This window comes from Diadema setosum, chromosome 10, assembly GCF_964275005.1.
Source record: "Diadema setosum chromosome 10, eeDiaSeto1, whole genome shotgun sequence".
Taxonomy (NCBI): Eukaryota; Metazoa; Echinodermata; class Echinoidea; order Diadematoida; family Diadematidae; genus Diadema; species Diadema setosum.
In genome coordinates this window covers 36148207-36171751 of record NC_092694.1, presented here as the reverse complement: position 1 = coordinate 36171751, position 23545 = coordinate 36148207, and the positions used below count along the sequence as shown (strand labels likewise).

At 38.5% G+C, this 23545-nt stretch overlaps 1 protein-coding gene across 1 annotated transcript; it reads left to right on the top strand.

Moving 5' to 3' along the window:
- Window positions 1-1070: 1070 nt before the first annotated feature.
- LOC140234328 (uncharacterized) lies at window positions 1071-14509 on the top strand. Its single transcript, XM_072314388.1, has 8 exons — window positions 1071-1343; window positions 2368-2622; window positions 4417-4512; window positions 6130-6263; window positions 7650-7742; window positions 8728-8825; window positions 11333-11513; window positions 14399-14509. Exons 1-8 carry the CDS (start codon window positions 1314-1316, stop codon window positions 14460-14462), a joined length of 951 nt encoding a protein of 316 aa, XP_072170489.1. The 5' UTR covers window positions 1071-1313; the 3' UTR covers window positions 14463-14509.
- Window positions 14510-23545: the final 9036 nt, after the last annotated feature.

Sequence of the window (23545 nt, the reverse complement as noted above, 5' to 3'; positions counted from 1 at the left end):
TTCCGTCGAAATGTTGCCCTACATCGACGTAAATACGCGCTGATTTGATCAGTGATATCTCGACGGAAGAATCATCTGAATTCATGAATCTCAATAATCATACCCAGTGCCCGCTGCATGCTATAAGATCCCATTTTCTTTGCTCATTTTTCCGCATGCTATGAAGGATTAGAACCACCCATATCAACCACCACTTGCTGTTGGGCGGGAGCCCGGTGGTCTGGTGGAGATGACGCCTGTCCCGAGATCAGGCGGAGATCTCAGGTTCGAATCCTGCTCGAGTACGTACGCCCATTATTTCTTTTATCATGCTTATTTACGTCGATGTAGGGCAATTTTTCAATCAGTCGCAATGTCTTCTTTTCTCAGTGAAAGCAGCGCCTGTCCCTAAAAATAATTATGGTCCAGTAAAACTTCTGAAAGTGCAATTTCAGATTTTGACAGAAGTTCGAGAAGAGATTACTCTCTTGAGTATTTAAAGACAAGCTTAAAAACTGACATATTTTGGTCCTGATTCGTAATCTGTGATTTTTTGTTGTTTTTGAACTGGGCGGTCACAACATAAAGAATGAACGCCAGAAAGTCTTGATGTGGTATGGGAGTACATGGCTAAGGACAAAGATCACGAAGTTCATTGTCATGAATAATGCATATTTAGTCAAAACATGAATATTTATAAATACTGTACTTACGCTCCCGCGGTTCCCCCATTCCGTTTACTTCGCAGTTGTAAGTTCATATCTTTAGTTTTAATTTTATTATCAATTTATTTCTTTCTTTCTTGAATTTTGAGATATCCATAAAAAATTAAAAAATAATTTGCCCCCAAAATATCATAAATGAAGATCTGTTTGTCATATATGTGAATTCGAGATAAACAAGGTACTATTATAAGACGAAAATGTGTAGGGACCTACGTGACGTCTACGTACGCATATTGCATAACGCCGGGTTTGTAAACTCGACTATTATGTCCCTCCCCCTCTCGGGATCCTGCGTTCAGTGCTCACAACGTACAGCCAAATGCCAAAGACTTGAATAGTAATTTCTAATTTAATTGTAACACCCATCCGAAGAAACATAAACTGGATTACATTCTGCGTGCAAAGTGTCATTCTTCAACCTAAGTTGTCGCGTTGACAGCAGCGAGCAAACAGTGCAGTCAGTGAGCTGAGTGGGGGCACTGCACTGGGCGTCTAGTCTGTAGACTTTTTTTGCAGGGGGCAAGTGCTAAGCTAAGCTGAGTGATCGTCGCAGTTGAGGAGCTGATGCTACGGAGAAATCAACGGTGTTTTCTGTGACTGTAATCAACAATGGGGTTAGGCAACTCCACGTTGTTTGAGGTAACAAATCTTTGTTTGGTTTGGTTTATTCTGTCATTTTCTTGTAATTTAAATAATATCTTTAGAATTCAAGTCTCGTTCCGGGAACCTCAACCTGTCAACTAAAGGCTCAAGGCTCAAAAGTGTTGGAAGTTTGTGGATTGAGTCAGCCTGCACAAAAATCTAACGTATTAGCACAGCAGCTCACCGGTGGACCGAACTCCCACCAGTTCAATCCTAAGTTACTAACCCCCGGGTGTTCCCCGTACACATACTGTGGGAGCTTTGTGTTGGGGCTGGTCGCAGTTAGTTTGATCCTAGCTAGAGTAACGTTAGAAGCTCTTTGATGTGAGGGCGTCACATTGAAGAGGAGTTGAGTGCTCAAGAAATAAGTAGACGTACACTTCTTACAGCTGTAGTTTAAGCTCTCTTCTGTGAATGCTGGGAGGGCATTTGTACATCAGATTTCATTGAAGAATATGAGCTGTTTCCTCTCCCATTCCTTGACATTTGCGACTAGATGTCATTCTTAGAATTGATTCTTCTGTAAAGGGAGGGTACCACCTATTCAGTATACAGTATATAATCGAATGGATGAGGAGGTGCCATCTGGGAGGTCCTTCAATTCACGTAGACCAAAAACAGGAGTGGGCCTTAGATGATGCCCTGCGGCACACCCAATGTGATGTTGCTCTTCTTCCCCTCAAGATCCAGAAAGGACTTATTGGGCTCCCCCTGGAGGAGATCTTGGAACCAAGAGAGAAGCTGATCTCTGGCTCCATATAGCGTTTCAGCTTGTAACCCATTTCATACAAGAAGTTGCTGGCCTGCATATCATTCCTATGGGCATTTCAGAATTCAGTATGAATGGGATAAGAAGATGATGCTTGTGAGGTACCCGACTGAAAGCCTTAGAAAAATCAAGGAGAATGATGTCATTATCAAACTGAAGCTGTTGATAATTTTGCAGTTTACTTTGTTGTTGTTTGTTTGTATGTTTGTTTTTTTTTTTTTTTACGTTACTGTGTTTTCCTTTTCTTCACAGCCCATTCCGTGGACATTTGATGTTGACAGGACGCACTTCTGGGTCCACTATGGCTTTGTGATATTCGGAGGCGTCTTTGCGCTTATCTCTTTTCTAGTCCAGTTTCGGGAGCCTGCCACCTACGGCAAGCACGAGGACAAGCCGACCAAATATAAGCAACAGGCCACGGTAACCGGGGGCGACAAGACGCCGTGTGTGCAGTTGAAGGAGAGCGATGACTCAGAGGGGGACGGCGATGGCGTCAAAACTCCGCAGGTGATGAAAGATATTGCAGGCCACATTTCGCCCTCTTAGATCTTAAACCCATCGTTCATACGGGCTAGAAGAGTGTCACAGATAGCTCTAGAGGGCTGTAAATCCAAATTGGAATGGGTCATGAGACCAGGCTGATAATGTGTAAAATGCTGTGAAAATTTCGTATTTAAGATTATAAATGGTTAGGGACCTTTTCAGAAGTTCTCAGCCAGCAGATTAAACTTCTCTTACCTAGTATTATTTGGTGTCAATCTTGGATAATATTTGCAGGCTTAACCCTAAAAAGACTGGGGGGGGGGGGGGGCCTAAAAGGCCCCCCCCCGACATTTCGTGCGATTACTCTGCAACACGCAATGCTCTCGCCGCGATGCTCTATGACTTTTTTCTTTCGAGTTTCCCACACATTTTGACGCCAAATTTGTGACGCCCGGGGGTACGGTTCTGAAGTTACATAACTTTTTATACATGCATGTGAGACCGAAAATGGCTCAAAAATGTGATTTTGTGTACAAAGTCAATGCAAATTGAGTTTTTTCACATGGTTCATATAAATATGCTCATTTTTACTCTCAATGGCTAAAATTAATTTGTTTTAGTAGTATTATGCTTCAAAAAGTGTCTGCCACAAATTTTGTTTAACAAAAGGTCGAAAAAACAAGGAAATACATAAGAAATTCATAAAACAATAAAATAAATAAGAAATTAATTTTGATACCGAATTTTTTTTCAAGTACATTGGCGAAGAATGCCACAAAGAATAATTAGACCAAAAATGAGCACTTTTGGAGCTTTATTTACTGATTTAGATCAAAGAGTCTGATTTCTCGCATAAATTAGCATAATTAATCAAAATAAAATAAATTAAGACTATTTTGGAAAATTTGAATATATGATCTTGTAGATTACATCGCACACTACCACTGTGCAAATTTCCGCGGCGATTGCGCAATCCACGGCCGAGATCTTAAGGGGGGGCCCTTTAGGCCCCCCCCAGTCTTTCGAGCTACCAAAATAGCCCAGTCTTTTTAGGGTTAAGTGTTGCCATACATACACAACTTGCACTCACAATGTGTATGTTCCGTGAAAGGTTTTGGAGGTCTTCAGTAGAATAAAATGAATACTACCTCAGTACATTGGGCCTGGTATGATCATATCTGATCATAAATGATGCCCAATCAAAAAGTGGTGTGTAATGATTGCACATGTAATACAATGACGCTTGACACCTGTTGTGCATTAAAACAGCAAGCGCAAACTAAAAAGTTAAAGCCTGTAGATGAGTATACACTGATCTTTCACCTGAATAGATTCCACAGCACACCATCAATTCTTTTACAGTGGATATATAAAACGTATGATTTCGCCTTGAACTAGAAAAAAAAAATAACACTATAATTCCTCACATGCATCAGTATAACCAGTATGTCCTGGTACTGTTTAATCCTACATGATGCAGGATGGAATGTTACTAAGACTTACATAGCATATAATTACAGAATTAAATATATAGTAGTGTAAATTGACTCTTCAAACATTCAAAACTTTGTCATGCATTTCTCAATATTAAAATTGCTTGCATTGATGCATTAATATAAATCATTTTTCATCTGGTGGAATGTTCAATTTTACTGACAGTAAACCCATACCTACAGTAAATAGATATATTGTTAATACTTTGTGTCAAACATTAAAGACATTGATGATCGATATCTCAGTCATACCAGGATTTGTCACTGCATTTCTTGTAGAAATTGATCTTCATTTTACCAATGGTTTTGTCTTTCGATCCCCTAGACCAAGAAAAAAGCTGAGCCAAAAGGACTGTTCATTCCTCAGAGGTTTGGACATTTTCTCTCCGATGGCCCTCCTGGGTGCATATTATTCCCACTGGTAAGATAGTAGCTACATTATATCAGTAATTTTACAAGTGTCAGGATACTTTTGGTGGTATTTTGAACACCATTTTAACTGTTGTAACTTCTGTTGTAAGTCTGTGAGTTACAACACCGCTGAAACAGTTTTAAATCGGTATTTTCAGAAGTGTTTTAAACTGTGTTGCAAGTCGTGAAAACCACGCCCACTGTAATAATCATATCTAATAAGAAATATTGTCAGATGTAGCATCTGAGACATTTTAAAGGGGATGGCTAGTAACTGATCAGTGGGAGTCAGTGGGAATGCTGGGGGATGATTGTTCCAATCCTTGTGGCATCTGAGACATTTTAACCAAATAAGATTGCTCCCTGTTCATTTTAAAGGGATCGTACAGTTTTTGTTGACACCTAATGTCAGGTTTCTAACATTATTTGGCGAGATAATGAGAAACCCCTTATTAAATATGAAAGAACATGTAATTCTATGAGGAATTCAACGTTTATTTGATGAAAATTGGTTTTGAAATGGCTGAGATATCCAAAAAAGAGTGATTCTAATAAAATGTGGGACCCACACTTTATTACGATCGCTTTGTTTTACTTTGTTTTTGGATGTTTCAGTCATTCCAAACCCGATTTTCATCAAATAAACTTTGAATTTGTCTTAAAATGGTATGCTCTGTACTATATCATAAGTGTTTTCTTGGTAGATCCCAAAAAGTTAAAAGCCCAATTCTCATCTCCACCAATATTGTACCATCCCTTTAACCAAATAAGATTGCTCCCTGTTGGGCAGAATGCGCCTTGCTTAACTACAATTGTATACAACAATATGCGCATTTTAACAAGTGCTCATTCTGTGATGTGTTCACAAATATGACAGTGGTATGTGCAGGAAAAGAGAGCGTGAGATAAAATACAGTAACAACAGACTTTAATACAGCCTTTAATTCAACAGAGATAAAACAGTCTCAGAATACCACCCCTGTATTTAGGAGTCTTGAAATCTTACCTGGCCCAGCTCACCAAAGGGGAATAATGTAGTCAAGTATTGACTGAGTTACATCAATTCAAAACTCACCATAAAATTGATTTTGTAGAGTCATAGTGTGAAAAAAGACATACAAATGTATGTTGCAGGATGTACATACATGTAATGTTAGTACAGCAAAACACTGTAAATATAAATTTCTAGCAATTATGATCAATGAAGTACCTGTAACGATGTATTCCATGGGTAACGTGATTAATGAATAGAGAACATACATGTATCATTTGATTATAGTGCGAGAAAATGTACAAACTTGAAGAAGGATTCAGATTCAGGAGGCTGACATCATAATGTGTCAGTACTTACAAGCACCAACAGAGTCTAGAGCTCTTTCATAGTGTTCTGTTATGAAAAATACTTTGGTATAATATATCAGTAGAAAACTTACTTGGATTTCCTGTGCAAGGAAACATAAAAAGGAGCATTAGAACTGTTAACATTGCCAACAATGTGTTAACTTCATGGACATTGCTATTTTTGTGGGGACGTTTAACTGGAAACGTCTGGCAATCCACCTTTGCATTTCCTCATAAAGTGACAATGACTGGTCAGTATATTCCGATCCCTCTCATCCCACTGAAGGTCTTCTTTCTCTATGGCAATGTCACTGATGCGGTCAACTTGGTCTTCCTCTGTCTGTTCATGGCACACTACGTCCACCGTGGTTTCATCCATCCCTGGATAATGAAATACAGCAAGGCCAAAGTTCCTCTGTGGTGAGACATTTAGTTAAGAATTCATCCACCAAAACAGTCACCCTGTATAATGAAGTCTACCTTTAGAAAGTGACTTTAGGATTCTTTTATTGAACAGAACTTCAGTGGATGACCTGAGCTTGCCCTCTTATAATGTCTTCAATTTTTAAAGGTGTGTAGACCCGGTAGTGGCGGGGGCGCTGTTGGATGATAGTGCCATTCACCATTAGCATTGATACGAAGATTGCTGAAGTTGAGCTGTCATCAAGAGTAAAGCGCGTAGGCGTTGCTAGGTAACGTTGCCTTCATTGTCTTCTCTGCGCATCATGCACTCTGTAGTGATGCCAGGGTGCATGCAGGGTGCATGCTTCTTTAAGTATGACGTCACAGAAGAAGTTTGCTAAAGCTGTCATCATCGGCCGAATCATGAGCCAAACTGTGATCGCTCCACGGACTACAGTGGATCAGACTTCTTCGGACTCATGGAAATCGGTCAAAGCGTAAGCGCTAAAGAGGAATCAATAGCATAGGTCTCTATAGGAAACTTGCGCCATGCGCCCGTGTATGCATTCGACTATTAGCACCTCCGAGTCTACAGGTATGTGCCTTGAAGTCCTGGTAATATGCCCCTGTCTCAATATTTAGTAAGTTGTGTGTGTTCCCCTTGATGGTGCAAAATAGTACTGAAGTACATTGTAGTTGGTTAACTTAGTAAATATGTCAGGAGAACGATTTAAAGGCTATTTCCAACTAGAAGACCCAGTCCTACCAATTTCCCCAGATAAAGCTGAGTGCTGTTTCTGACACGTAAAATACAGTTGAGTATATTGTATGTACTGTAAAACGAGGAATGTTAGCGTGCATTTTAATTTCGCGAATTTCGCGAGCGCCAATATTCACGAAATTAAAATGCACGCGAAAGTTCTTGTCTACACTATATGCATTGAATGCCAGTGGCAGTTCGCGAAAATTTCATGCCGCAAAAAAGGCTGTCGGCTCCAATTCGCGAAAAATTCATGCTGCGAATATATCGTGTTTTACAGTATAATGTGTGTATTACCTACCACTAGAAAGCAACTACCCATGCACTGTATGACAGAAATAAAGACAGCTCCCCCAATCATCATCTGGAACTAACTGGTATGCTGGCACACACCAACTACATTTAATGTAAATGTTGTGTCTGAAAAATTATTTTTTGGAGTCATGGATTTCAGTGCATCATTAATAATGATGTTTTTGTTATATTCCTATTGCATAAATGTTTATAGACACTACTGGCTTGAGGCTGATATTGTAACATTGTAATATTCAAGATTCTGTGATTAGAATAGTGATCATAGTGGATTCAGGAGGTCATTGTAATGACATTTCTTTGTTTTCATTCCTGCTTTGCACACTGCATAGGATAACCCTTGGAGGACTGTTCCCAAATCTCATCTTCAGCTTTGTCAACGCTGACTGGGTTGGTTCGGCAAAGTACAGTTCAAATTATTACTAGTAAGTAAACTTTCATCCGAAGCTGTCTGTTGTATTTTGGCCTTACTTTTGCTAGTGCTCGGTCCGTTGGAACCGCGAGAGGCAATATATGAAACACTATGTGCTAAAATCTGATTGTCATCAGTTGAGGGTAACTATTTTGTTTTGCACCAAAGTTCAATTTTAATCATGATAGTATGGTTATAGGCAGATACTTTATTTAAACCTGTTGAGGACGAGTCCCAAGTATACTCAGGCAAGTGTCTATGGAAAATGCGTGTGTTGTAGCAAAATCAGCCCGTCCTCAATGGGTTAAAAGGGTTGATGGCAATTTTTGCAGTAAATGAGCATCTGCAGTGGCTACCTATTATGTTACGATGTTTCTCTCATTATATTGCTTATGAATATGTATGAGAAAGCAGAGGGTTGGGTAGCAGCACTAAAAGGAGAGATTGCCATTTTGAATGGGAACAAATGAGCAGATGAAAAAACTTTGTGGTATGTTCTGTTGTCTAGGAATGCAACGACCATATAATGTAGGCTTTGGAACAGCAGTAGTGAGGCTTCTACATGTACCTTCTACTTGTGCAAACAATTCACATAATTTTTGCCTTGTATTGTAACGAACTTGCGTAACTGCTTTGGTCATTTTGTCATGAGTAGTGTTGAGTGATATCTGAACATCCAGGTACAGTATTATTGAACAGCATAAAAGGAGACGAAATAGAATCTCAGTTCCAATTTTTCCTTTAATTTCCTAAAAGGCTTGCTCCTACATGAATACCAAGTTGTTGTTGTTGTTGTTGTTTTTTTTTACCATGGGTGCTTTGTGACTACTAATATATGTGTATTGTATTCATGTAGGAGCAGATTTTGATTGCCTATACATTTGTACATATATACACATTTTTCTTTGTCTTGTACTTCCTTGACAAACTCCCATTCCTTTGTAAGGTAAATATCTCTCTCCCACCCATCCCTCCCCACTCCTTGTCCTCTTGCTCAGTGATCCTCGTTTCATCCTTGGCGTGCTGTTCTACGTTGTCGGTTTCATCACCAACAGGTGGGCAGACTGGAAACTCCGAAGTTTGAGATCTCAATCAGGTGGGTAACGGGGGATGAACAGATGCTGCTAGAATGTCGGATGTTAACCATTTGAAGACCAGTCCCAACAATGCATAATACTCCGGCAGGTTTCTTTGAGAAATACATGTTACAGTAAATTACAAACGCAAACAGAAGGAAACTGACCAGAAAATACTATAATTTATTAGTGGAAAAATAAGCAAAGAAAATGGGATTCAGTTGAAAGAAATGATATTAATTTCTGGTCACTTTCCTTCTGTTTGCATTTGTTACTTCACTCAAAAAGCTGCATCACTTTGGTGATCCCTTGCGTTTATCCCCAAGTTGAATTATCCTTCAGACTTATGTCAGGTTCAAGTGTGTGCATGTGTGTCACACACATACACACTGCTATAGCTTCTGACCATTCGAGCATTGAGAATTAAGGGTTTCTGGGACGAACACTGTACTAGGGCTTTCTATAGCTCAGTCGGTAGAGCGCCGCACTAACAATCCGGAGGTCTCGGGTTCGAATCCTGATAAAATCCCATTTTCTTTGCTCATTTTTCCACTAATGAATTTAATACAGTAAATTATAGGCATATGTCTTCAATGAGATAACACAGATGTTTGAAAGAACGTTTGTCACTGTTTTCAAGGGCAGTGATTAGAATCATATAAATCTTGTTGTTTCTTATTTTTCTTCTTTCTTATTCTACCAGGGCATCCTCTCTTGGGTTGTTTCAGTAAATGCTGTTTTGGTATTTGTGCTCATTTGGGAGCCAACTTTCATAGCACTGAATAGGCATGCATGGCAGGCAAATTGGCATTGTGTGCACCTTCAAATACAATTTGTGTAGGCCATACTTTCTTTCAGAAGGCTAAAACTTTTTTTTTTTGACAAATAGTCTTTTTTACTGGTGTGTGGTACTCAATACCAAAACTTGAGCAGTATAATCATATTAAATTTGGATGCCAAAAGCATCACAAATTAAAGCTATAATAGCTGTGGACATGCTGATACTTTTTGTATTCATTTGGGCAATTTTTTTTTATCTCAGTCAATATTCCATTTGGCAATCGATTACATAAATATGAATAGCGTTTGCCTTTTTAATGTAGTAAATTTGTGTAGACTGTCTGTATTCATTTATTGGAAGGGATTATTATTAACACTGCCTCATCTGAGAGTGCAGATTAAGGGTAAAAGCAACAATGATGACTGTATAAACCCCTTTTTAAGCCATGGTAACTGTTCAAGAGATTTGCCTGATATGCTGTTCTTTTAAAAGAAGAGATCATTATACAGTTATGTAAGATATAAAAACATATGTGAAGGCATGAAAATATATTGAGATAATAGTTTGATAAGTTAAATCAGCCCAAGAATGTGTGTATGTTTCAGATTTTTCTTTTTTCTTTTTCATTCTGCTAGACAAGCCAACCCACTCTGATGTATATACAGTTTAATTGACTTTTGCGGCTTAAATAGGCATTTAATTGACGATTCTTGTGCCAGAATACTTCAAAAACACGGTCTGATTGCCAAAACTTGACATAGCTCTGATGGCTGTGTTCCCGACAGGAGCATTGATTGACACCTTGTCATGAACAGGTGCATATGTGCTACAGAGGGCCATACAACATTTTGTTGATGCATTGCCAGGCTTGTAAATCTGGGTCAAAATTAGTATGAGGGGAGTGTCACCTGCCGCCTTGTTTGATGCTCTGAAAAAAAGTCTGATTGTTTTCGGAAGTCCCCTTCCTAAATTTGCGCACATGTTTATCCTATCATCAACATTTAACTCATCTAATATGATACCCGTAATTTCCTGAATCTATGAGGATATGAGGACATGGAAGAGAAGATGTGAACTCATTTCCTGAGGTGTACTGATCCTGAAGTGTACTGTTTTGTTTCTCTCTCTTTGATACAACAAAGTTCTTAACTTGTTTGGAATTGACAAATATGAGAAGATACCTAAGAATTCCAAACATGTGAAGACTGTCCTCTCCCTCTCGTACCTTTCCACCTTTCTTTTCACTTTCCATATTTCTTGTCTTTCCACTCCTTATCAGAACTATCCACGTGGTCGAGCCTGTGTTATTAGTAGAGAGCTTTAGATTTGTGTAACACATACACTGAATGTCCAGAGGAATAAAAAAACTTGTTCTCTGCATGTGCAAAATCGCTTATCACGATCAGTCTATTCATATCTGGCATTGTGTGAGTTCACTACACATTCTGGGCTATTTTTGTGTCTGCGCAATTCATGATGCAGAGATCTATTTGATGCACTGATCATATAGGGGTGTCATTTCACTTTTTATATGTTGCGTCCTCATGTAATCTAAAGCTACTTTGCAACATGAAACAGGGAGAGAGAACGGCTAATGCATTCATCAGAAATCTAAAGCTCCCTAGTAACCTTAGAAGAATTGTGTTGATATATTTTTCTGTTGACAGAAAACAGTACTCAACTGAGACATATTACACAACAAATGTAATAGGGGTTTGTTTATGTAATCTCTACCCCTCTTTGCAGGTAGCAGGGGCTACTACATCCCCCATGGTGGTCTCTTTGAGCTGGTGTCGTGCCCCAACTACCTGGGTGAGCTCTTGGAGTGGATGGGGTGGGCCCTGGCCACCTGGTCCGCTGCTGGTCTCCTCTGGTGGGTCTTTGGTTGCTCCACGTTCATACCGCGGTCCAGGGACAACCACCGGTGGTGAGTTCTCGTCTCCCGTCGTCGTGGTGACATCTACCACTTCAGTACTCTTTCCCCCAGTATAGTTTATGCCTACATTTTTACTGTAGTCTAAACTTGATCTTCGCTTTTAAAACTTTTTTGGGGGGTTTTTTTCAGTCATCATATTTGATTGCCTGGTGACAAGTTTAGGCTTTCAATTTTGTGTGACTGCCGGGCACGGCAGTTATGATTGCATTCAGTATACTTTTGGTGTGATATGATAGTCACAACACTGATGGCAAGGAATCAAAATAAGAATCAAACACACAATTCCTTGCCGCATTGAATTTAGCCCTGAAGCTGTCATGCACACTGTTTAACCCTATTCTAACTGGGGGGGGGGGGGGGGGGGGTCAAATTGACCCCCCCCCCTCGACGTTTCGCGCCACGATTTCGCAACGCGCAAAGCTTTTGCCGCGTCGTTTCACGACTTTTTTAATTGAAGTCTCCCGCATATTTTGAGACCAAATTTGCGACGTCCGGGTACACCATTTTGAAGTTACGTAATGTTTTGCATATGCATGTCAACCAAAAAACAGCTCAAATTCATGATATCGTGTGCAAATCCAATGCAAATTGTGTTTTTTGGTTAAATTGATATAAATTAGATTATTTCAACTTTTAACCATTGAAATTAATCAATTCTAGTGTAGATTAGCCTGAAAAAGTGCCTGCAACAAGTTTTGGCAAAAAAACAATAGAAAACAAAAGGTTGAAAAAACAATAAAATACATAAGAAATTAACAAAACAATAAAAAACAAAAGAAATTAATTTCAATTCAGCTATTTTTTTTACACAAAAATTGTTTGATGTGTCTTCACGAATTCTGACACAAAAATTTAGCAATCCTCCAGTCTTTTTAATGGAGTAATAGGTGAAAATATGATTTCATGCACAAATTTGCATAATTAATTTATTAAAAATAGAAAGGCAATATTTTTCTACTGTATGACGATGTAATCTTGTAGTTGACATCCAGCTCTATCTTCAGGCAAAATTTCGCGCCGATCGTGCGATCGGCGGCCAAGATCTGAAGGGGGGATCAAATTGACCCCCCCTCAGTAAAAACTTGGTCTCAAATAGCCCAGTTAGAATAGGGTTAAAAGTAATGAAAAAAGTATAGAGTTTGACTAACTGTTTGTGCAGTTAGCTTTAACCCGTTGAGGACGGGCTGATTTTTGCTACAACACATATTTCCCATAGACACCCTGCCCCAGTATTCTTGGGACTCGTCTTCAACGGGTTAATAGCTTAACCTTTTGAGGACGGTTTGATTTTGCTACAACACGCATTTCCCGTAGACACTTACCCGAGTATACTCAGGACTTGTCCTCAACAGGTTAACTTGCTGAACTGTTTCATCAGCATTCAGTAATCTCTCCAAACTTGACCCGTTGAGGATGAGTCCTGAGTATACTTGGGCAAGAGTGTATGGGAAATGCGTGTTGTAGCAAAATCAGCCCATCCTCAACAGGCTCACCTAGTTGAATAGGTAGCAAGCCCACTCAGGTATAGCAAATGTGCCTCATTCTAGGTCTTTAAACAGGAAGGCTAAGGTGACTTAGTGGGGATTAGATGGATTAGAGGGATTAGGTACCTAATCTGCATTCTTTATTTCCAGACTTTTAAGCCAATGGTCACACAAAGCATAGTGAGGGTTTATCAAGTGTGGAAGCCACTGATACAAAACTATTCACACCTGTAAGGCTCATTGCCAGTATTACCAGTCATTCGCAACCACACCAACAGTGGGGGATATTAATGGTGTGGTCAGAACAATTACATCCAATAGATAGATGCACAGTATTCATGATGATCCAGGTTTGAATGTCTGTCCATTCACACACAATTTCAGCTACATTGTTTTTGGTTTTGTTTTTAACATGTTGAAGACAAGTCCTGGGTATACTGGGGCATGTGTCTATGGGAAATGCATGTAATTACAAAATCAGCTCATCCTCCATGGGTTAAAAGAGCTGAAATCTAAAATTTATAGAGGTATCCAACTTTATCTCCTGTATAATGCAATGTGTATTATGAGAAAGTTTTGAATGTCCTTACACAGACTCTACCATATTGCTTCAGTCAGGGAGTACAGGGCTAATTATGAGAGGAACTACAGATACTTAAAGTACCAGTGCTGAAAAAGAATTGTTACAACACATGGGAAAGACACTCATTTTGCAAAGACATACATGTATTTCTATTAACCTGTTGAGGATGGTTTGATTTTACTACAACACGCATTTCCCATAGACACTTGCCCGAGTGTACTCAGGACTCGGCCTCTATGGGTTATGGGGGTCTGTTTTTGTATGTTTATATGTGTTTGTGTTAGTTAATTGCTTCTAAAAGAAAGTATTTCGACATGCCAAAGATTCAGCAGAAACAAGCAAAAGTATTAACCTGTTCCGTATGGGAACCTAGTGGCTTGCTTAATAATTCTATGGGCATTTCACAATTCAGTATGGAACTGGTTAATGAAGAATAATAAATGATTTTAGGCTGCGTTTACCGGGCCTCATTTTCATTAACTCTTTTATATTCCCATGCACCAACAACACTAACTAAAGAGTGTTTGGCTAATCCCCAAAGCTTGACCTTGATTTAAGTCTGAGACAACTAAATTTACAGTCTGACTCAGTTACAATAGGGATAAGAAGTGTTACATAATTCCTACCATTGTCATTTACACTCTAAAGTAGGCACCAGGACCTCATTGTCAATCTGCCAAGAGAGTGTGCCAGCAGATGTGCTAAAAATGTACAAATTAAGCTTGATAAGCAGGGATGATTCATCAGTGTTTCAATGTTTGCTTATGTGTCTTTGTGCCATCATTTTGTTTTTCTCTCTCATTGTACAGGTACAAGAAGAAGTTTGACAGCTATCCTCCAGAGAGAAAGGCTCTCATCCCATACATCTTTTGATCACGCCAAGCAGGGGCGGATCCAGGAATTCTGTGAAGGGGAGGCGCCTTTACAAAATTGGGTGGGGGGGGGGGGGGGGAGGCATGTGGCCCAATTTTTTCTTTTTATTTCTTTTATCGTAACAACAAATAAAGAGAGGGGGGTGCGCCCGGTGTGCCCCCCTCTGGATCCGCCAATGCCATAAGCTACCTCACTCTCATCTCCAGTCAAATGCCGACTTTGTGAAACAGGCAGAGGCCTGTTTAGAACTACTTATTGTGATCAAGATTTGTGAAATTCATGGCGGCTGCGGAAGACCAACATTGCCAAGTGCCTGATTTTCCTTTTGTGTGTGTGTGTGTGTGTGCAAAATTGCTCAGGATACCGACTGTGTTCTGACATTCTGAATGGATTTGTTTGAGCCTTATGTGACCGCTAAGAAAGCGATGAATGCTTGTCAGTAAGCAACCAAGGGAATAACAGCTTTAAAATGTGCCTTCCAAAGGACTGATTCTGACATTTATTACACAAGTGGCACTGATGGATATTTTGTTTGAATCCCTGAAAAAGATAAAGAATCAAGTGTGAGAACAGAAAAAGATTAAACTGCAGTTCTTTTTTATTATGATTTTGAGCATAATGATGAGTATTATGAATTGTTATTGCTAGTTTTATTGTCATATTTGAATTGTCAATTTTTGTTTGTATCTATTATTTTTGCTCCATTGAAGTTTAAGGTTACGTTCCAAAAATACCTTTATGTATGTGACAAGGCTGGTAAGACAACCTGTAGTTCTCAAAGATTTGACTGTAGGTTTGCTTTCATCGCTTATGTCACTACATGACGTGGAGATGTTTTCTAAAAAGGTGCATTTTATTGGTCATTTGTAAATTCAAGAATTTTTATCCGTAAACTTTTGACTCCCAAACCAGCTTTGATCTAAATGTAATGTCACTACCTAGTGCCTTCTGATTTCACAGTACAGGTATTCACATTGGGTCGAGTATTTCTGTGTTTCTTCGAAACTTTGTACTAAAAATTAAAACTCATTTTCTATTTTTCTATTTTGTATCAAGAGTTCTGGTCATCCATTTAGTACTTTGGGACATATGAGTTGTATCTACAGTAGAATCATGTTGTAGAAAAGCACATGGCTGTGGTTCTACATGTAGTACTCACACAAGATAATGATGTAGTAGAATTGAACTGTTGTATGCACAAAGTTGCAGTTGTGTGCTCTTACATATCATATTTTATTTTACTGTACAGTTCAAATTTACATGGATTACTTTTAATCATAGAGTGATATTATATATGATACAAATCAGTGACGGCATAAGCAAGAACCTTTGGACCAGTCTAACATAATGCAGGTGATAGCCGAGGGTGTTTGGACTATTTTGAAGGTGCAAGTACTGGTAATTATACTAATGTCCAAGCAAAATGATGTGTATTTGCCTTATAAAAAGATGAAGCAAATCCTTGTCGTTTGATAAATCACCCTCATTACGAGTAAATAAACCAATGAAATCTCGCCTGGTCACCGTCACGAGGTGACAGTGCTATTGACCAGTTATTATACATTGTGCTTGACTAATGACTGATTACAGGAAAAAAATACATGTACATGTATGTGTTTCATAGGTAAAATGAATGCCTTGTCACATGGACACTCTCAAACCAATCATTTGAATAGGATCTGCTCCATCATTTTAATATGAACAGCAATACTGCCTCTAGAATCCTTTTTAAACTAAGCTACAAATTGTATGTCACAGTGGGCATTTCTCAATGTGCAATAACTCGTATCTCTCCATACCTGGGTATATTGTTTTGCTTCCTCAAATTTTGTCTATGCAGTGAGTTACCTTCCTGAATGGTGAAAACCATCATGTGCTGGACTTAATTTAGGGTCCCAAATTGAATGTAAACAATGTTAATATGAACTTTTGGTTGATGAGGTAGACAGCATCCCAGCATTCTATTCCCTTTCATATCTTGTTAACTCTTCAGTGCACTAAGTACATGTTGTTGTCATGGTGAAGGACCAGAACGTGATGCCAGCATTCAAAGTAAAGAAAAGTAACAAGATCTGGAGGAACACTTGAAGAGTTTGATCACAAAACAATGTAACTCCTTGCTTGTTAAATTGAGATATTTACAAGCAAAGGTGCTAAAAAAAAGCAACAAAGAAAATAATGAGAAAATATGGGATATTTGTAATCATAACTTCCAGAATATTCCTTGCTCAGGTACAAGTGAGGCATCATTAGAGTGGTTTTATTTTGCTCTATGCGATGAGATGATGGACTTACTTTTAAATTTGTTTAAAAATGGTGCTTAGATCATTTTGCAATGAAACTCTTCACTTATTTCTTCCTGCACCTGTTGCTAGCTTGAGCTTAACCCTTAATGTGTTTCCTGGGACTTTGGACGGTGTGTACAATGCTATGGGGGGGGGGGGGGGGGTGTTCACTGTGCCAACCAGCACTCAAAGTACTGGTTAAAGGCTTTAGGATGATACAGTAGACACTTCTATGGTTAGACACGATCCATGCCATAATACAGTTTTTATACAGTATAAAGTTTAGATATCATGATGATACAGTAGACACGATCCATGCCATATTTTGAGTTGGACTTTTATTTTCTGATGTAAAGAAAGGTATCCTGAAGCAGACTTCAACCCTTCAACATGTTGAGCACTTCTCCCACTCCTCCATCATCATATCGCCATGACGACTCCATCCGTTAACCATCATTTTTGTCTGGAGCACTCTTCATACATGGAGCCATGCCTAGTCTTGGCTTGTCAAACCACCACGCATCTGTTGGTACAATTGTACATACGTGCTGTACAAGCGGTTGGGTACGTTGTATATGCTATGGAGTATCCTCAGGCGTGAACGTGCATCGTCATGATTATAACGTGTGTCAATGCAGCTGCTCCAACATTTGGCGAGTTGTTTGTTTTTGAGCTGTATAGATTATGACTCTGTACGCAAGGTGTTGTTTATCCTAGGTCATATTGAGGTTCTGATCATCTTCATGACTCACAGCTGATGCAGTTAATGTCCAGGGATCATTTTTGCTGCAGAAATTATCATCTCATCATCAAATTGGCAGCACTGTATTCTATAATATATTGAAGAAAAGCTAGATGGAGCAGGTCAAATGCATTAAATCTGCACAAAGTTGGAAAGAAATTTACAAATAGTTTTGAGGAGGAGAGGGAACTTTATTCATTTAAAATGTGTTGCCAATTTGAGAATGTGTTTAGTGATTAAGCAAAAATTAATTAGGGGTCTTGTGATGATTTTTAAAAAAAGCAATTATTTCATATGAGCAACAAAAAGCTCAAATGAATTTTTTTTTTTTTCACTCTACTGACTAAAACACTAAATATAGATTTCTAAATTTTTACAAATCAGGAAACTGGATTTGCACTTGTATGGTACTTGTGTAACATTTTGCCGATTAACAATCAGCTTATTTTAGTGGAAGAAGCAGTGGAAGAAGTCATAGAAAATTATAGGTATATTTTGTATGGATGAACACCCTACATTGTACGTCAGTTTACAGAAAATGAATAGTAAAACCATAGACACAACACCAAACCACAAGAATGTGATTTCTAGAACGAACCTGATAAATGAAAGCAATACATGTATGGGATGCACCATGCGGTAGCTCAGATACCTCATTGTATGGTGTCATCTTGTGTTCGGAAGATGTATACTGCGATCTTGGTGGCCAACATTTAGCACTTGGCGGTGATGATTCCAATGCTAGTTCAGCCCTGTTGTGGAGTTTTTACTGTAATTACAATAATACTGATAATAATATGTGATAGTGATAATGATGATAATTATTATCATCATCATCGTCATCATTTTTGTGGTTGCAAAATATGTTATAATGATATCGAGAGGTAGAACTTGTCCTACGATTGCTTATTTTAAATCGTCCGTGGAATGGTTAAAGCGTCTTACGGTGCAGCTGTGCTGTCTGAGTGTGACATGGATCACTGGTGGGGTGTATGTGATAAGCAGCGCGATGTTCCTATGCTGCTGCTGCACTGCTGAGATTTATGCCACAAAATTTTCTTCCTTAGATTAAAGAGCTACAAAAAAAAAATAATAAAATCAAGAAAATAGTGGATTTCTATTTAGTACTCCAGGGTACCAAAAACTGCATCATGTTTCAACTACATAAAGAATAACTGAAAGAGTTGTCACTGTAGGCAAGTGTCTACTATTGATAGTTTGGAGACTTCTTTGATTTTATTGTGAAATTGGGTACCGGGACTTATGTACTTTAAGCCATCTCGCACATTTTCCAAATGAATTATGAATATCAGAGGTTGATCATGTAAGATGTACAGTCCGACCTCTCCTATCCCAACCGGCGCTCATCCGGATGAGGGATTTGGCCGGATATGGGGGACTCTATGTTTAAAACATGCAGCTAGCTGCCTACCCAATGGTACATTGTAGCTGTACATGTAACATATTGCAGGTAGTGTACACTGCAGTGATTTGGGGGTACCGGTAGTGAATAGCTGAATGTTTGTTATTTAAATGACATGTTAGATGTAAATGTTTGTTAATTACGTTGGAAATAATACATAATTCATGTGAGTTTATACACAAATTTAGTTTGAGATTGATATCCCCCTTTTCCGCGTAATTATGAGATTGAAAAAAAAAATCATGCTGAGATCGTATGTGGATAATCGAGAGATCCGGATAAAGCGAGGCCGGATAGGAGAGGTCGGACTGTAGCTCACTTCTCTCATAAAGAAATGCGTATATCTACATGTATTTCTTTCTTTTTTTTTCATTCTTGGCTACCATTGTTTGGAGCGATTCTGTTTCAATGATGAAGATAGTAATGGGTTACCTGGTATATAAAACATTTCTAGTACTAAAATTGGTAGATCAGTATTAGATGTGTATCAGTTACACCATCTGGAATGCCTGCAGAGGAGATTCTATTCAATTAAAATAAATTTGATTGACTGATTGGTGCAATCTCGTCGTGGAAGGGTAGAACATGAATGAATGAAGAGCTGGATGACTTCTTTACGTCTCGTATTACTTTTACTGATAATGATCCAAATAAATTGAATGTTGAAAAGTTTTCCTTATGCAATTATGTGTAGGCCTGTAGGTCTTACACGATGTACTATGTGTAATGATTTTGAAGAACAAGGAGTAGAGGGAGAAGGAACAGGAGAAGGAAGAGGGGAAGGAGGAGGAAGAGAAGGAAAAGGAGGAGGAAGAGAAGGAAAGGGAGGAGGAAGAGAAGAACTACTAGTCTTTGTAATGCCAGTAGTCTAATGAAAATCTTCCATTTTCTTGTCTTTCACTGAATACGCATGCGTGCATCTTGTAATTACCGAATCATCGCAACATCTACACAAGTGATGAAGCAGATGTTCTCAAGTACACCACCGAGGATGGTCCAGCTGTTAGAACAGAGGTTGTCTGTAACTGCGTGGGCTATTGTCCCACTAACTAAGTGTTACTACTACTCAAGGTGCCTATGCCACATGGTCAAACAAATGCCCTGCACAAATGCCGAGTCCCGCGAGGTGACTTCCAATTCACACAGATTAGTCATTCCAGTGGCAGGTGTCTTCAACTTCTATTTGATCATTTTGTCCCAAATTTGGCAGCAGTCGGGACATGCCGGAGTTTCCTGTGATATTTGCACTGCATTCAGATCCTTTTCGACCATTATGCGTCCTCAGCTCTTGTGATAATATTTGTACTTTGCCATTCAAGTTAGCACAAAGGTACATATTTAGCTCTATACCAAAGTTATACGGATGTGCATGTACTAGCACAAACATATGCACATTGATGTACAAAGCTGTGATGAATTTCCATCTATTTGTTGAAATGCAGGACCAAGAAACTTTGTGAATTGTTAAAAGCAGTGTATTAAAGAATGTAAATTAAAAAAATTCTTGACAGTGAGATATCAGTGATACATGATTTACTGTCTTACTTGAGTGCTACCTCATTCAAGATTTCTTTACACAGTGTGTAAAACACATTGGAGGATTGTGTGATTAATATTTGTGAAGTATATCATAACATTCTCATTCAGGTTTGAAAAAAAAAAAGTCATCTAAAGAAATGCCTTCGGTGACCTTGAACCCTTGCTCCCCAGTATCTAAAAACAGAAAAAAGAAGATGAAAACATTGGTTATATTATCAAAGGGTATAAAGGTTAATCATCAAGATTGTTCAAATTAGTAGACTGGTATGTAGTGGTCCACTCTGAAGTGATTCACTGTCCTATCCAATTTGGCAAGATTAAACAAATTCAAAAATTAAACAAGATCAAACTTTCAGTATTGAAAAAGAAGATAGCAACAATGCAATCTTTGCCAATGATTAGGATATCATTTGTGTGTATGTGTGTGTGTGTTTGTTTTGTTTTGTTTGTTTGTTTTTTATGATGAGAATTCTGTCAGTTATTTATGACTGGGTCTGTAGAGCACATCCATGAAAATTCATGTACATGCATGATGACTGTACATTGTACAGGATTTATTTGTACAAAAATGTGTAAAGAAAATCGCGGAGTCAGGGGAAAAGAAATTTACATAATTTGATATACATGCATTTCCTAAAGCATTTGGTGTGTATTATTCATGCACTTGAGTTTGGCAGTGAGTTTTTATCTTTTTCATTTTTTTTTTTCTGTGTACATTACATAGATAAATATAGATACTTGTAATCATCAGTTCTCTGTCTTGGCACTTGGAGAAGTTTTCAGTCACCTTTAATGATTACGTTCAAATATGACTTGATAAGCTCCAAATCAACAGGTCAGTTATGTCAGCAAATTCTGTGTTGGGAATCTTGTACCCTTTTTAAAATGGATAGTGTGCTTTGTCACTGCATCTCAGTAAAGCACTATCAAAATGAACAAAATATGCAACCCTCTCAACAAACAACAATGACACAGAAAAAGAACAGGTTCACCACAACCATTACAATATATACTCCGGCATCTTTGCTTTGAAAATCCAGCAGCGATTGAGCCAGAGAAAGAACTCTGCATAAAAGTAAATGCCAAGTATGCAGTAGGAAAGAATGATGGACAGTGTTCATTGACTTTGACACAAAAATCTTTATTTCGTGTAACTCACAAATATATTCTGCATTATGTGCACTTTGATACATTTATAATAGAGACAGTGAAGAACAGGAATTCATCTTCATCACGTGGTTTCACTCTTGCCATCCTCTGAAGTTTGCTATTAAAAAAAACAGCTGTGATGGGCACACATACCCAGTATTGCCAATTTGCAGTTTGCTTCTGAAACAGGACAATACACTTATTCACCCAAATGCACAGATATACATGTATACGGGATATAAAATCTGATGTACAGTTGAACCTCTCTTATCCGGCCTCCCTTTATCCGGATCTCTCTATTATACGGACGCAATCTCGCCGTGATTTTTTTTAAAAAATAATTACGGGAGGAAAGGGGGATTCCCAACTCCTTGAGAACTCCTACACAAACACACATGAATTACATATACTTGATACATTTCTTAATAATTATTTCGGTAAATCATCCCAAGAATTTATAAAAGAAAATGATTTCATTCTTGCAAACACGAACCTCTATTTTGGGGTCTGCTACTGAGTGTAACAATGAAAAGGTTGCAGTATACACATTATTACATGTGGTACTACAATGGGCTACATCAGTACATGTGTATGTATATGTACATGTATAAAGCATTAAGTGTCCCGTATCCGGCCAAATCCCTTATCCGGATGAGCCCCGGTCCCGACTTGTCCGGATACGAGAGGTTCAACTGTAGTTCAAATCCAGACTGGATTAATTAAGGGCATCAACCAAGTTTCACAAGTTGAATTACATGTACATGTAATATGCTGTACATCTGTATACAAACTTTATTCTTCACAAAATGTTGATTTACATGTAGCTGAATATACAACATGTAGAAGGTCAAAATGTATTTGTGCTGGTAGTCCTTATTTCACGCTCTCCTGTGACAGTGACATCCAGCTGTTATCCTAAACACGTCCACTCTCATATTTCTCTTCCAACATCATTGTTGCAACTCTCTTAATCTGGATTTTACTTGTTACGTACTCCATGTGTACTGTGGAAGTTGTTTCAATATCTTAAAATAGTCTGTGACAAGTTCAGGCCAGTGCCATATGAATAGATAGACTGTGAGAATGCAATTTTTCTTTTTAATCACATGACATGATGCATTTAAAAGCAAATAGCATTTCTAAAACTTGGTGTAAAATATCTTCTTTGGAAAAAAAAATCCTCAAACAAGACAGAGCATTGTTTTAAACTAAAGCAGGGAACCATGTGGGCAGCAAAAATAGCTAAGTGAAAAAGAAGTGAGCAAAATCGAATGAATAGGAAAGGTATTTCCTCTTTGATGTCAAAATGTCAATCAACAAGACGTGCAACATTTGCCTTAAATTTGTGGAAGCTTTGAGACTTATTGAAACTAGACAAGGTGCCTTGTTTGGGACAAAAAGTTGAGAAGGCAACTTCTGAGAGCTCACCTCTGAGGCACCTTGTTGAGGTTGAAAAGTGGAGAAGGAGTCTTGTTTGACAGTGCCTGGGTACCTTGTTCAGGATGAGAAGAGAAAGAGGGAGAGAAGCCCACTTCTTCCTTGGTGTCTCACCAGACAAAAATGTGCCTTGGCGCGTTTCATCAAATCACCTTTTGATATTCTTATCCTAAACATGGCACCTATGCAGGTTTCATCAAGATGCCCTCTCACCACAAATTTAAACTCCTATGCAAATTAATTGAAGTATTTACTACATGACAACTAATTCTGCTTGCAAAGGTACTTGCCACTGTTCTTGCATCTAAAATGTCACTTCAAACATGTATTCTCACTCACTGCTCTGTTTGTTAAGAACATCAGAGGACTTATAATGCTGTCAGTGATTGGTTGATAACAACTTTTCCTGTAAAATGGAGGCTCATGTCATTGCTGAAAATTTCTCTAAGAGCAGATTGCTGCTATGAGCCATAGTGCAGAGTTTTAAGCTTGTAGAGGAGAGGACAAA

Excerpts from the sequence above, each read along its gene's own strand:
- LOC140234328 (XM_072314388.1), top strand. The coding sequence starts at position 1,314 with ATGGGGTTAGGCAACTCCACGTTGTTTGAG. Across the intron at positions 2,623-4,416 it reads ATGGCGTCAAAACTCCGCAG|ACCAAGAAAAAAGCTGAGCC; the intron begins GTGATGAAAGAT and ends TCGATCCCCTAG. Across the intron at positions 7,743-8,727 it reads TACAGTTCAAATTATTACTA|TGATCCTCGTTTCATCCTTG; the intron begins GTAAGTAAACTT and ends CCTCTTGCTCAG.